Source organism: Dreissena polymorpha, chromosome 4 (genome assembly GCF_020536995.1).
Source record: "Dreissena polymorpha isolate Duluth1 chromosome 4, UMN_Dpol_1.0, whole genome shotgun sequence".
Taxonomy (NCBI): Eukaryota; Metazoa; Mollusca; class Bivalvia; order Myida; family Dreissenidae; genus Dreissena; species Dreissena polymorpha.
The window spans coordinates 94,510,163-94,521,697 of NC_068358.1; the positions used below are offsets into that span (position 1 = coordinate 94,510,163).

At 36.7% G+C, this 11,535-nt stretch overlaps 1 protein-coding gene and 1 long non-coding RNA gene across 2 annotated transcripts; both read left to right on the forward strand.

The window, feature by feature from the left end:
* The first annotated feature begins 1,110 nt into the window (after positions 1–1,110).
* LOC127877372 (uncharacterized) lies at positions 1,111–2,816 on the forward strand. The gene is made up of 3 exons (XR_008048394.1): positions 1,111–1,431; positions 1,726–1,785; positions 2,641–2,816. It is a non-coding gene; the product is annotated as an uncharacterized LOC127877372 (long non-coding RNA).
* Positions 2,817–9,499: 6,683 nt separating this feature from the next.
* Positions 9,500–11,056, forward strand: LOC127877370 (uncharacterized). The gene is made up of 2 exons (XM_052423128.1): positions 9,500–9,804; positions 10,879–11,056. Exons 1-2 carry the CDS (start codon positions 9,562–9,564, stop codon positions 11,035–11,037), a joined length of 402 nt encoding a protein of 133 aa, XP_052279088.1. The 5' UTR covers positions 9,500–9,561; the 3' UTR covers positions 11,038–11,056.
* Positions 11,057–11,535: the final 479 nt, after the last annotated feature.

The following is an 11,535-nucleotide window of genomic DNA, read 5'->3' on the forward strand; positions in this document are numbered from 1 at the left end:
CAGAGAGAAAGACATACGGACAAACGGACGGACGAACGGGCGGGCGGACGAGCTGGTTGGTGGGCGGGCGGGCGGTGTGCGGGCGGGCGGTCGGTCGGGTGGGCTGGCGGGCAACCGGGCGGTCGGTCGGGCTGGCGGGCACGCAGACAGACAGACAAACAGGCAGGCGACTTTATTGACAGATGCAATCGATACCCAGCCATATACACATAGCTCTAAACATTATTTTGCCTAATGGCCATCATTGCAAAATACATATGAATGTAAATCATATACTAAAATAAGTTTTTATAGAGCCGTAGATACGTTACATGAATAACAATGACGATGCGAGAAGAGGAGCTTATGTAGATCTCATAAATAAAACTACATGCACGTACTTTGTATTGCATAATTGTTTAAAAATATTACGTTCTTAAAGGTAACTATGTACTATTACGTGTTCTACGTCCCAAAATGTTCAAATTAATACAGAGAAACAATGAACAAAATATTACAAATAATTATCGTATTCATTATACTTATAAACGATAATTAAAATGAGTCAATTTCGAACTTCTCGAGTGCTTGCTAATGTTCCGATCGATAAAATGATGAAACGTACAGAGTAGTACAGGGTTCTCAATGGTATGAAGAAGTGTGAACGAATTTTCCCAGTTAACCGCCGTTAGTGTTACTTCCAATAACTCACAGCAACGTGAGTGCGTATGTGATATGGGATCAGCTGGAAACAGTTGTTCCCCCCGCTGTTCCACACACACGCTTTTTTAATACCACTCGGATAAGGGTAACACCGAGTTGTAGGAAATAAACATTTTTTTTCTATTTAAAACAAATTTAAAAAGTAAGGCATGCATGTATATAGTGATTAACCCTTTAAGTCAGTTAGGGTGCCACTTTTCCCACGCGTCCCCCCACCGTTAAACCGCCCCTGTTCAGAGAAAGTGTTGTATTTCGCCTTTTTTTTTATCCAACATAGCATTGATTATAATTCAATATGTTTTAATATTTTTGTGTTGCTTAAAATGCGCCAATGCAATATTATTAAACCATGCTATTACGTCATAGACTCCCACGTAACACGACGTTAATGACGTGTTTGACGTTGTTTCCATATATGACGTGTTTGACGTTGTTTCCATTTAAATCCGAATACTCTAAAGCGCTGTCGTTTTATTTCGCTGCAATTCTAGTTAAACATGCCTACACTGAAGGAGATTAAAGATCGTGTGATCAAATACGTAATGTTTTGTGTGACGGTACCGCCGCGACGTAGACGGGGCTCTGCCATTGTTATACCTGGAAACGTTGCCGTATTCCCTTGCAGTGGCCCTTGCACTGCCTGTTGCTCCTGTTTTTGCCCCTGCTGCAGTCGGAATTGTGCGGCCTCCAGCGCTCTTTAACCCCGGGCCCGGGGGCGACTGCATTGATGTAAGTAGAATTTATAGAAACTACCTATATTATACTGTAATTCTCATATAAAACGTATGTGCGGAATAACTTTCAATAAGTTCATCAAATGTCTGAAAAACTTGGCCACTCACAAATGAATAATACCCACTTTTAAGGTTTTTAATGGCTTACCAAAAGCACTATCGACTTGAATTTCGAAATATTTATGTATATATTTTCTATGCGCACTTCATTGTTAGGAATGTCCTTGTTTATATGTATTTTTTTTCAAACTTTTCGCGGTGCTCATGTCAATGTTGTTGCAAACTTCAGACTCAGATCGATTGGGAACTCGACGAGGAACCCAGAGAAAGAATTCCACGCAGACTAAGAGTAAGAATCATGAGAACATTATTATATACTAGCGTGGATCATTGTTCTGAATTGGATGTGCGTAAAGAAAAAGTGCATACTGTAGAATGTTTAATAATAACCAATGCTTTAATTTTTTGCATTTATACCGGGTCAACAACCAATGACAAAACCCTTCTTAATTAACATTGACTTACTACCTTTATTCAACCACTTATCAGCGCCAGATTAAAAAACTGGGACGCATATTTGGAACGCCGGCTGGCGGGCGGGCGGGCGGGCAGCGTCCGGTTTATTAGCGGCTTCCACGCAACTGATGCTCGCTGAATATAAAAAAAATCGAATCATCATGACACTGTGTTATAGTTTTATGTTGGAATACTAAATTGGCAATGTTTGATAACCAGCCGGAGTGCGTAAATCACTACAAAATTGAGGCCCACGATTTAAAAAGTTGTTTCTCTAACTCAACTAGTTTGAATCGTATTATCTTCAAATATGCATAGACACCCATATATACACCCATGAAGTTTCATGTGAATATCACATACAGTTTGTGAGATTTAGCCCTGAACAGTTTGTGACAGGCGGACGGACTTACAGACTGACGGACGTAAAACGCCAATTCTATATCCCTCTGCCTTCGGCGGGGGATACATGCACAAATGCAATGTTGGTTCAATGAAAGCACGTTTGACCGCACTATGGCGTCTTGTACACTATCGACATCGAATGTGACACTGCAGCGATACTAAGCTAAATTAAAGCAAGTGGAACCGCATATAGGCGTCTTACACACCATTATCATAGAATTCAGTGAGATTTAAGCCATGCATGCAAATTTAAACGATATAATATATGCCTTTGTTATTACAGCACCTGTCTAAAGAACAGAAAGCTGCATATCCGGAATATCTCCGCCATGTCCGCCGTCTCACCATCTCGATGGAAGACAACGTCATCTTAGAGAGCGTCTGCCGCCATTACGATGACAAGGGCGAGAGCTATGGCATTGCCTTGTTTGCCGATCATTGAATACACAATAAAATAATTATGCGTTTTCCTTTATAATGATTTAATTTTGGGTTTAAGACAATTGTTCATTATAAAGGACGAAATATTTTACCTACTCGAACATTATGATTGGATTGTGTGCTTTCAGCAAAGCCTTAATTAATTTAGTTTTACGGATCATTTTAATTTCCTGAAATAATACCTATTCATCAATATCTTGCACGACGGTTACATTACATTCACCTCTGTGTTGGGCTCAGAACGGACTATAGTTATGAAAGCGTCTCATTCATGTCATAATCATACCAAGCGTTCATCATTGAGATTACAGTATACTAAACAATATCTTGCACGACGGTTACATTGTATTCACTGCAATAAAGAAAACCATCTCATACCATGATATCTTATATCAGTCTTAATTCATTATTATAAAATTTATATAAAATTGGTATGTTAAGAAACCAACAAACATACACACGTCGAAGCAATTCCTAACGTCACTCAATAAACATTATGTTCAATTGTTGACATTTGAAAAGTGCGTGAAATGATTCCATCTGCGTAAATGGGCAATAAAATAGTTCCAAAGAGTTGCATTAAAACTCGCAAGTTTTTGCACGATTTATCGTACATTTAAAAGTCATATTTCTTAATTTAATGCATGCGATCTTAAATATCCAATCAAATATACATTGAATGCGTTTGTTCGGTTTTAGCTATTCTATAGACAAAATGGCGTGCTCAGCCTTTCGCAGAGTTGTATGTGAGAGCAAGGAACGACAACTCTGCGTGGAGATTGCATATTCATACGACACACGAACACTAACTCCGATCCTAATAAAAAGACGAATGCTTCGGTTATTGTAGGAAAATATGTACGAAATATTTTCGTCACAATCGGCTAGGGGCGCTAATTTGTCATTTGCTGCATTTTATAAACTTTGTATTCAATGTATACGTTTCCTTGCATATTTTGTGTTATTGTAACATATTTTTATCAATATATTACATTTTCACACATATAAAAATCGTGCATACTCTCTTTAATGTTACTAAGCCATATAGTCCAGATAATCAATTGAAAGGTTGTATGGCAAACTGTTTTTGGTCAGTTCTTACTGTGCTGATTCCATTTCATTTAAATTTCTAATTCCATATTCAGCAGCCATTGATCAGCAACTGCCGTTAAATCTGCAAATGTTCGGAAAACTATTGCCTTAGCTATTGTTCTTGTCTGAATATGCGACCGTTCAGCCATGTTCTAATACAAATTAAGTTACATAAAATGTTTTAGGTCTCAGCCAGTGTTAACATACACAGCTTTTTTGCAGACTGCTAAGAAACAATACAAGGAACAGAAACAACAAAAGCTTTGTTTGTGAAACGCAATGTCCCCTACTGCGCCGCTTTGAAGCCATAAGTTTGATCTTTTATCTTGAAGGATGCCCTTGACCATGACCTTTCACCACTCAAAATGTGCAGCTCCATGAGATACACATACATGCCAAACATCAAGTTGTTATCTTCAATATTGCAAAAGTTATTGCAAAACTTTAACCAAGGTAAAAGTTTTGAGACAGACAGACAGACAGACAGACAGACAGACAGACAGACAGACAGACAGACAGACAGACAGACAGACAGACAGACAGACAGACAGACACACAGACAGACAGACAGACACACAGACACACAGACAGACAGACAGACAGACAGACAGACAGACAGACAGACAGACAGACAGACAGACAGACAGACAGACAGACAGACAAGACACACAGACAGACAGACAGACAGACAGACAGACAGACAGACAGACAGACAGACGACAGACAGACAGACAGACAGACAGACATACAGACAGGCAGACAGGCAGGCAGACAGGCACGCAGGCAGGCAGACAGACAGACAGGCACGCAGGCAGGCACACAGACACGCAGGCAGACAGGTACGCAGGCAGGCACGCAGGCAGGCACGCAGGTAGGCAGGCACGCACGCAGGCAGGCAGGCAGAAAGGCAGGCACGCAGGCAGGCACGCAGGGCCTTGCATAGATTTTGGCATGTATTGAAGTTTTGTCATTAAATGCTTTATATTGATACATTTAAACATCAGACCTAAAAATCTCCAGTAAAAAAACAACAAGAATACAATTTAAAAAAGAAGAAAAAGTAACCCTCAACTGGGCTCGAATCACTGACCCCTGGAGTCCTGGAGTCAAATTCTTCCGCTTAGACTACTCGGTCATCCGTGTTCATTCTATGAGGAGATGTATTTTTTACTTTATATAAGCAATCCTCGTAGTTTCACAAAATATAACGACAACAACAGAACTTTCCAAATTATTGAATCGTTTCGCGTTGCAACGCTTTATGATTTTTAGGTTTTAAAATCGTCAAAAGATGCATATAATGGATATTTTAGAGCATGGTAAATGTTCAGTATTACTATTTCCTCACAAATATCATGACTAAAACGAAAATTTGCGAATCTGAAACAACTTTTTTTATTTTTGTAAATTTACCAAAACGTGAAAAGGCACCTTAAAATACCATGTCGTGGCAATGTTATTGACATAGTTTACATTATCTTTAACCTTCACTCTAGAACTAAACATTATTTTTTCCAAATGGCCATATTTGTAAAATACATCTCAATATAATGCTCGATCATATACTTAAATAAGAATTTATGCAGCCTTAGATATATTACATGAATAACAATGCCGATGCTGGCAGAGGAGCTTATGTCGATCTCATGAGCAAAAATACGTGTACATACTGTATTGCATAATTGTGTACAACTAGTCCGTTCTTAACGGTAACGTTGTACTTATAGCTGTATTCTGCATACCCGTAGCCAGGGGGGGGGGGGATGCTTTGGGCGCGATCGCAACTAATCTTTTTTGACGAGTAAAAAGAAGTACTATACTATATGTTGCAAGCAACTTTATTTGACGCAAAAACGGTTATTTATTTTCCCCATGAACCCAGTGAGTCTTCGTATTTAAGCGTTAAAATAATGTTGTATTCAATATGCAACCGACAGGTCATAATATAATTAGTTTCTCGATTAAGTCATTCCAAAGATAGCGCGTGATTTTTATTGCAATTTTTAACCGTAGAATTATTGAAATCAACAGACGTTTTGACAGCAAAATTTGAGAAAATCTAGGAAGCCGGTCCCCGCAAAATGGAATCGGACTCTTTGTTATAAATGGATATTTGTTTTCTGTATAATGCATAATTATTAACCTGGCACTCTATCCGTATACTATCGATACTTATTTATAGACATTTGATACTAAATGATTGTTTGTAACTTTTGTCATCGTTATTAATGTCTTTTAAAGCCATAACTTTAATAGATGCCATAACAAAATGATGAAGCCACGACTTATAACAATTGCACATTGTGCACAGCATTTTCGACAGACTGCGTTGTCTTTTTGTTATATCTCCTAAATGGTTTTCCAGCAACAAAAATATCAGATATGCTCAAGACAGGCTAATTTCGTTGTTAAATGACAAGAAAAAAAAATCATTTCTACAAAGCAATGTAGCTTTTTTTGTAGTTTACCAACACTAAATGGCATCTGTTCAGGTCCACATACATAACTTTCCGCAATGTTTAAATTATGCCAAACTTGACACTAGGAGTGTCCTACTCTCCAAAAGTTGTAGTAATGAATTTAAAACGTTATAACATATGATCAGGTGGATGTTAAAGTTAAATGTCCATCAACTGTGACGGATCTTGAGCATATAATGGGCAAATAAGTACATCTTATTTCTTCGAAGTCCTTGTATACATTGTTAAGGACTTTAAGACCTTAGGGCCAGTAGTTTGTGGTTATAGGGTCTTAATGAAGTGTTAATTATTCTGAAATTTGTTTAGAAAAAGTAACCAGTCATACCATTTTGATTTCTTTTTAGTATTGATGCAGATTAAAGTAGACCCAGTTTTGTTAAAGTCTCTATAACGCTCAAAATCAACGAAAATTTCGTTTAGTATTTCGTAAAATAAAGTTAACACCTTAGCAATCAGTGTTCCTTATAGCAATAGCCAAAATTTCAACGCTAGATGTGGTATGATTACATAGATTTTTGTAGATACAAAATGCTCGTTTTTATTTATTTGTGGCCACAATTAATTCCCGCGAATATATCTATTCATACGACACAAGAACACCATTTTAGTGTTCATGTGTCGTATGAATAGATATGCAAAACAATAATAAAAACGAGCATTTTGTAATTACAAACATCTATTTTACCAGACCAAATCTTACGTTGAAATTTCGGCAATTGCCATAAGGAACACTGACTTTTAATTGCTTAATTTTATTTAAAGAACGATTGTACGAAATTTTCGTTGATTTTGAATAGTACTGTTACTTTAATCAGTGTTTGTTGTACAATACACTACTAGTATTAGCTCGTTTAGAGCAATGCTAACCCTCTGGTACTATCCATAGTAGCAGACAAACAATTCTTTTGAAAAAAAGTCAAATAGTTCCATTTAATTTGCTCGATTAATGAATGGTAGAATGCTGGAATGGTGAAACACACCAATTTGATCAAGATTCCAAGATTCCAATAAATAATGATATTTTATACCGTTCTTATTGTTCGATTTAACATTCTATAAATGTGTTGTTGCATATGTAAACAAAGTGTGTACGCGCATACTAGTGTCGGATTAAACACCGTATAAAATGATGTATATCCGTGACCGATTAAAAAAGGAGGTTATTGAAAAACGTGGCGTGGAATACACGTATGTTATATCATATTCATGTCGATCAATCACTGAATATGGTCAATGAAAGTGAAATAAAACTGCTCTATAACTTCAGTCTCTAAATACAGTTATAAAGTGACCAGAATGCAGTAGTTTACGTTTGATTTCCAAAATTTCCTGGGAAAAGGACCTCCGAAGCCCCCGATTGCAGGGGGGGGGGGGCATCCACTCTCGCACATACCCACTTGCTCAATAACAATCGTCGACGGCTAAAATTCGCACCCCCTTTTCAAAACCCTGGCTACGGGCCTGATTCTATCCCACAATGCACACATTAATACAGTGAAACAATTAAAAGAATGTTAAAAATAATTATGCACTATACTTTTCAATAACCCAATATTTATGGAGGTAATTTTCATGCAACGAACACACTTATTTGAACAGCTTTATGTCTACACAAATAATAACTGTAATAACATTGCTTTTGTTTGCGTAGTAGCTACATTTTTTCCCGTACAAGATTTAACATAAGTTGCTTCAAATCACAAGTAAAACAACTAAACATATAAATTGAAACAAAACATGAATTAAGCAATAATGTGTGCATATATTTGAACATATGTTGAATATCAGTCATATACACGTATAATATATATATACACATTATTAGCAATCCCAATGAATTTTTTATAACCTAGCATGTAAAAACTGTTTCGCCCTGTAAGGACGAAACAGTTATTCTATCATATTCTTAAACTGTCATTCGTGCGTTCGTTCGTTCATTTTCCCGACAATTTATCAATTTCAATTTAACTATTTTATAGGTTTAGCTATTTAATCAACAATGAATTCCCATAATTGACCATGGGCATCATAAAATGAACGTTGAGCATCATATATTAAAATGGCCAGTAAACACCATATAATGGACAGTTAACAACATATAATGGCCAGTAAACACCATATAATGGACAGTTCACAACATATAATGGACAGTTAACATCATATAATGGACAGTTAACAACATATAATGGACAGTATACAACATAAAATGGACAGTAAACAACATATAATGGACAGTAAACAACATATAATGGACATTAAACAACATATAATGGACAGTAAACAACATATAATGGAGAGTTAGCATCATACAATTAACGGTTAGCATCTTTTAATGGAAACTTATCATCATATTACAATTATTGAGTGTAAAAGTATAATGCCAAAGTGACATCATATTATGTAAAATCAACATCATATAATGATAAATAACGTCAGGTAATGCACGCTGTAATTTTAAGGCAGCTATAGCGTCCCATAGATAACTATATTGCTAATACGTTTATAAAAGATAATTAAAATGAGTAATTTTCGATGTACTTGTTAATGTTCCGACTGATCAAATGATGAAACGTGCGTTGCTACAGGGTTCTCAATGCGATTAAGAATTGGTGACAAGTGTGAACGAAATTTCCTAGTTAACAGCCGTTTGTTTTACTTCCAATAACCCACCGTAATTGCGATAATTATATGACAATGGTGATCAACGTGTAAGGGTATGTGATATGAGATCAGATGAAAACAGTTGTCTCCCCCCCCCCCCCCCCCCCCTGTTCCACACAAACACTTTTTAAGCGGGTTCTTACAATACCAATTGGATAAGGATAAAACCAAATTGTAGGAAATATACATTTTTTTTCAATTTAAACAGTAAGGCAAGCAGGTATATGGTAATTAATCCTTTGGGTCAGTTGTGATGCCGCTTTTCCCACGTGTCCCCACCGTTAAACTCGTCCCTGTTTACAGAAAGTGTTTGATTTCGCCTTTTTTATTCACCAAAGCATTAATTATAATTCAATATGTTTTAATCTTTTTATGTTGCTTAAAATGCGCCACAACAACATTATTTAACCATGCTATTACGTCATAGACACTCACGTAACACGACGTTAATGACGTTTTGACGTTGTTTCCATATAAATCCAACGACTTTACAACGCTGTCGCTTTATTTCGCTGCTATTTTAGTTAAATATGCCTACACTGAAGGAGTTGAAAGATCTTATGATCAAATACGTTATGTTTTGTGTGACGGATTCGCCGCGACGTAGACGGGGCTCTGCGATTGTTATCCCAGGCAACGTTGCCGTACCCCTTGCCGAACCCCTCGCAGTGGCCCTTGCACTGCCTGTTGCTCCTGTTTTGGCCCCTGCTGCAGCCGGAATTGTGCGGCCTCAAGCGCCCTTTAACTCCGGGCCCGGGGGCGACTGCATTGATGTAAGTAGAAGTTATAAAAACTACCTATATTATACTGTAATTCACATTTAAAACGTAAGTGCGGAATACATTTCAATAAGTTCACCAAATGTCTGAAAAACTTTGCCACTCACAAATGAATAATACACACTTTTAGGTTTTTAATGGCTTACCAAATGCACTATCTACTCAAATTTCGAAATATTTAGGTATATATTTTCCATGCGGCACTTCATTGGTAGGAATGTCCTTGTATATATGTATTTTTTAAACTATTTCGCGGTATTTCTGTCAATGCTGTTGCAAACTTAAGACTCGGATCGATTGGGAACTCGACGAGGAACCCAGAGATAGAATTCCACGCAGTATAAGAGTAAGAATTATGAGAAAATTATTATATACTAGCGTGGATCATTGTTTTGAATTGAATGTGCGTAAAGAAAAATTGTATACTGTATAATGTATAATAATAAACGATGCTTTTATATTTTGCATTTATACCGGGTCAATAACCAATGACAAAAACCTTCTTAATTAAGATTGGCGAACTACCTTTATTCAGCCACTTATCAGTGCATTACCCGTTAAAAAGACTGGGACGCATTATTGGAACGCCGGCAACCGGCTGGCGGGCGGGCGGTGGGCGTCCGGTTTATTAGCGTCTTCCACGAAACTGATGCTCGCTCAATATAAACAATAAAATAGATCAAATCATAATGAAACAGTGTTATATTTGTATGTTGGAATACGAAATTGGCAATGTTTGATACCTAGCCGTATCGAATAAATCGATACAAAATTGAGGCCCACGATTTAAAAAGTTGTTTCTCTAACTCAACTAGTTTGAATCGTATTATCTTCAAATATGCATAGACACCCATATATACACCCATGAAGTTTCATGTGGATATCACATACAGTTTGTGAGATTTGGCCCTGAACAGTCTGTGACAGGCGGACGGACTGACAGAGTGACGGACGGAAAACGCCAATTCTATATCCCTCTGCCTTATATATATATATATATATATATATATATATATATATATATATATATATATATATATATATATATATATATATATATAATTAAAGCACCTGTCTCAAGAACAGAGAGCTGCTTATCCGGAATATCTCCGCTATGTCCGCCGCCTCACCACCTCGATGGAAGACAACGTTATCTCAGAGAGCGTTTGCCGCCATTACGATGACAAGGGCGAGAACTATGGCGTTGCTTTGTTTGCCAATCATTGAATACACAATAAAAAAAACATGTCTGTGTTTTTTTTATGATTTCATTGTGATTAAAAGAATAAAAATTATTTATAAAAGACGAAACAATTACACCTGTTCGAACATTATGATTGGAGTTTGTGCTTTCAACAAAGCCTTTCATGATTGCCTAATTGTCAAAATAATAAATTGTTATGTTGCTTAGCAACGTGTATTTGGGTCGAATAACAACTGGGTCAGCTAGAGTTCTTATTTTAATAGGCGATCGTTTAGTCATGTTTCAATTCAATTGAGGTTACGGAAATGTTTTTGGACTCGGTCAGTGTTAAAATTCATAGTTTTATTGTTGATAACTACAAAATGCTTCAAGTTACTTATACAAAAATATAAATAAAGTATCAAACATTTTAAAATACAGGAAAAAGTAACGGATTTATATGTATTTTGAAGTATTGATGTTTATTTAAAACGATTTTCCCCTCTTAAAGAAAGACAGTGTTTGTTGAAAAACCACGACCT

What these genes read in the sequence shown, in the direction of transcription:
- LOC127877370 (XM_052423128.1), top strand. Translation starts at nt 9,562, where the DNA reads ATGCCTACACTGAAGGAGTTGAAAGATCTTATGATCAAATACGTTATG. An exon ending in CCGGGGGCGACTGCATTGAT is followed by an intron (nt 9,805 to 10,878) that starts GTAAGTAGAAGT and finishes ATATAATTAAAG; the next exon opens with CACCTGTCTCAAGAACAGAG.